At 45.9% G+C, this 1,176-nt stretch overlaps 1 protein-coding gene across 1 annotated transcript; it reads right to left on the reverse strand.

Annotated features, from left to right (window-relative positions):
* Positions 1-28: 28 nt before the first annotated feature.
* LOC116380953 (GMP reductase 1-like) lies at positions 29-1,172 on the reverse strand (the record flags this gene model as incomplete). Its single annotated transcript, XM_031842762.1, has 3 exons — positions 29-291; positions 855-936; positions 1,014-1,172. Coding segments are annotated over 3 exons (414 nt in total), but the record flags the coding sequence as incomplete, so codon positions are not given.
* Between the last annotated feature and the right edge of the window lie 4 nt (positions 1,173-1,176).

Genomic DNA, 1,176 nt, shown 5'->3' on the forward strand with positions numbered 1-1,176 from the left:
ACTCTGTGTGGCTTCCAATTCACACAGAGAGGAACTGAGAGATGAACTCCTCTCCAACAGCACAACAAGATAGCATTACCATATGCAGTATACTTAATATGTACAGTATATATATACTCTACATGATACTAACTTCAGCAACTCTGGCTGTCCGTATTTGTTTGTGCCTTGATGTGAGACTTACAGAGATAATGTGTCCTTTGAGTCCGTGGGCTGAGTCTGCACACTCTATTACGGCACTGAGTTGTGGGTAGCCCACTCCTGTCTTGATCCTTGTCGTGCACACAGACCCTGCAATGCACAGTTCACAGTGTACGCATTAGAGATGTCCATCGCCATTGTCACTGTCTGTGTGTAATTTCAGCTGCTGTAGCTACAGGAGCCCCTTATCTTTCAGGTCTGGTTGTGCAGTTCAGGTTTCTACTCCACAGGCTATAAAACAGCACCGTCTCAATGCCCAGGCCCGTAGGGGATTTATCAAACTTTATAGCAAAACAGAATAATTGATACTAGAGCTCTTTCTTCTTGTTAAAGTTGTCATTTTACAATGATCTGCTAAAACCAATTCTGCTGCATTGAAGGCTAATCTGCTGGTGATAAAACCATGTTTCACCCTATTTGCAACATTCTGTAAGTTGTAACTTAAATCAACTGCACAGTAAGAGGCACTTTATGAGTCTATAGCCCAAACTAACCTTGCTGATAAAGGCTGATGTGTGTGTTTGCATTCCTGCCTGTTTCCCATCTTAGTTGTGTCTGTGTTTATATGCGAGGCCTGTACAGTTTCTTTGTTGATTTAGGGGGAAAACACTACTCGGGCTATTTGTAGACATGCTCAAGACAGTCGTACCCACCTGGGCCGATGCCAACTTTGATGATGTCAGCACCGGAGAGGATGAGCTCCTCCACCATCTCCCCTGTTACCACGTTACCGGCCTGCAAAGCCAGACAGCATTAGCCCCAAGACACAGTCTCACAATACAACGCATGCCAGAACAGCCCGTGTCTCTTACCATGATGGTGTGCTTGGGAAACTTTTCCCTGACTGTCTTGACAAACTCCACAAAGTACTCAGAGTAGCCGTTTGCCACATCCAGACAGATGTACTTGAGGGCGGGGACCGCTTCCAAAATGGCACACAGCTTCTCCAGATCTGCAACGCCGCTGCCTGAGCTG

Source organism: Anarrhichthys ocellatus, unplaced genomic scaffold (assembly GCF_004355925.1).
Source record: "Anarrhichthys ocellatus isolate YVR2014 unplaced genomic scaffold, GSC_Weel_1.0 scaffold10059, whole genome shotgun sequence".
In the NCBI taxonomy this organism is placed as follows: domain Eukaryota; kingdom Metazoa; phylum Chordata; class Actinopteri; order Perciformes; family Anarhichadidae; genus Anarrhichthys; species Anarrhichthys ocellatus.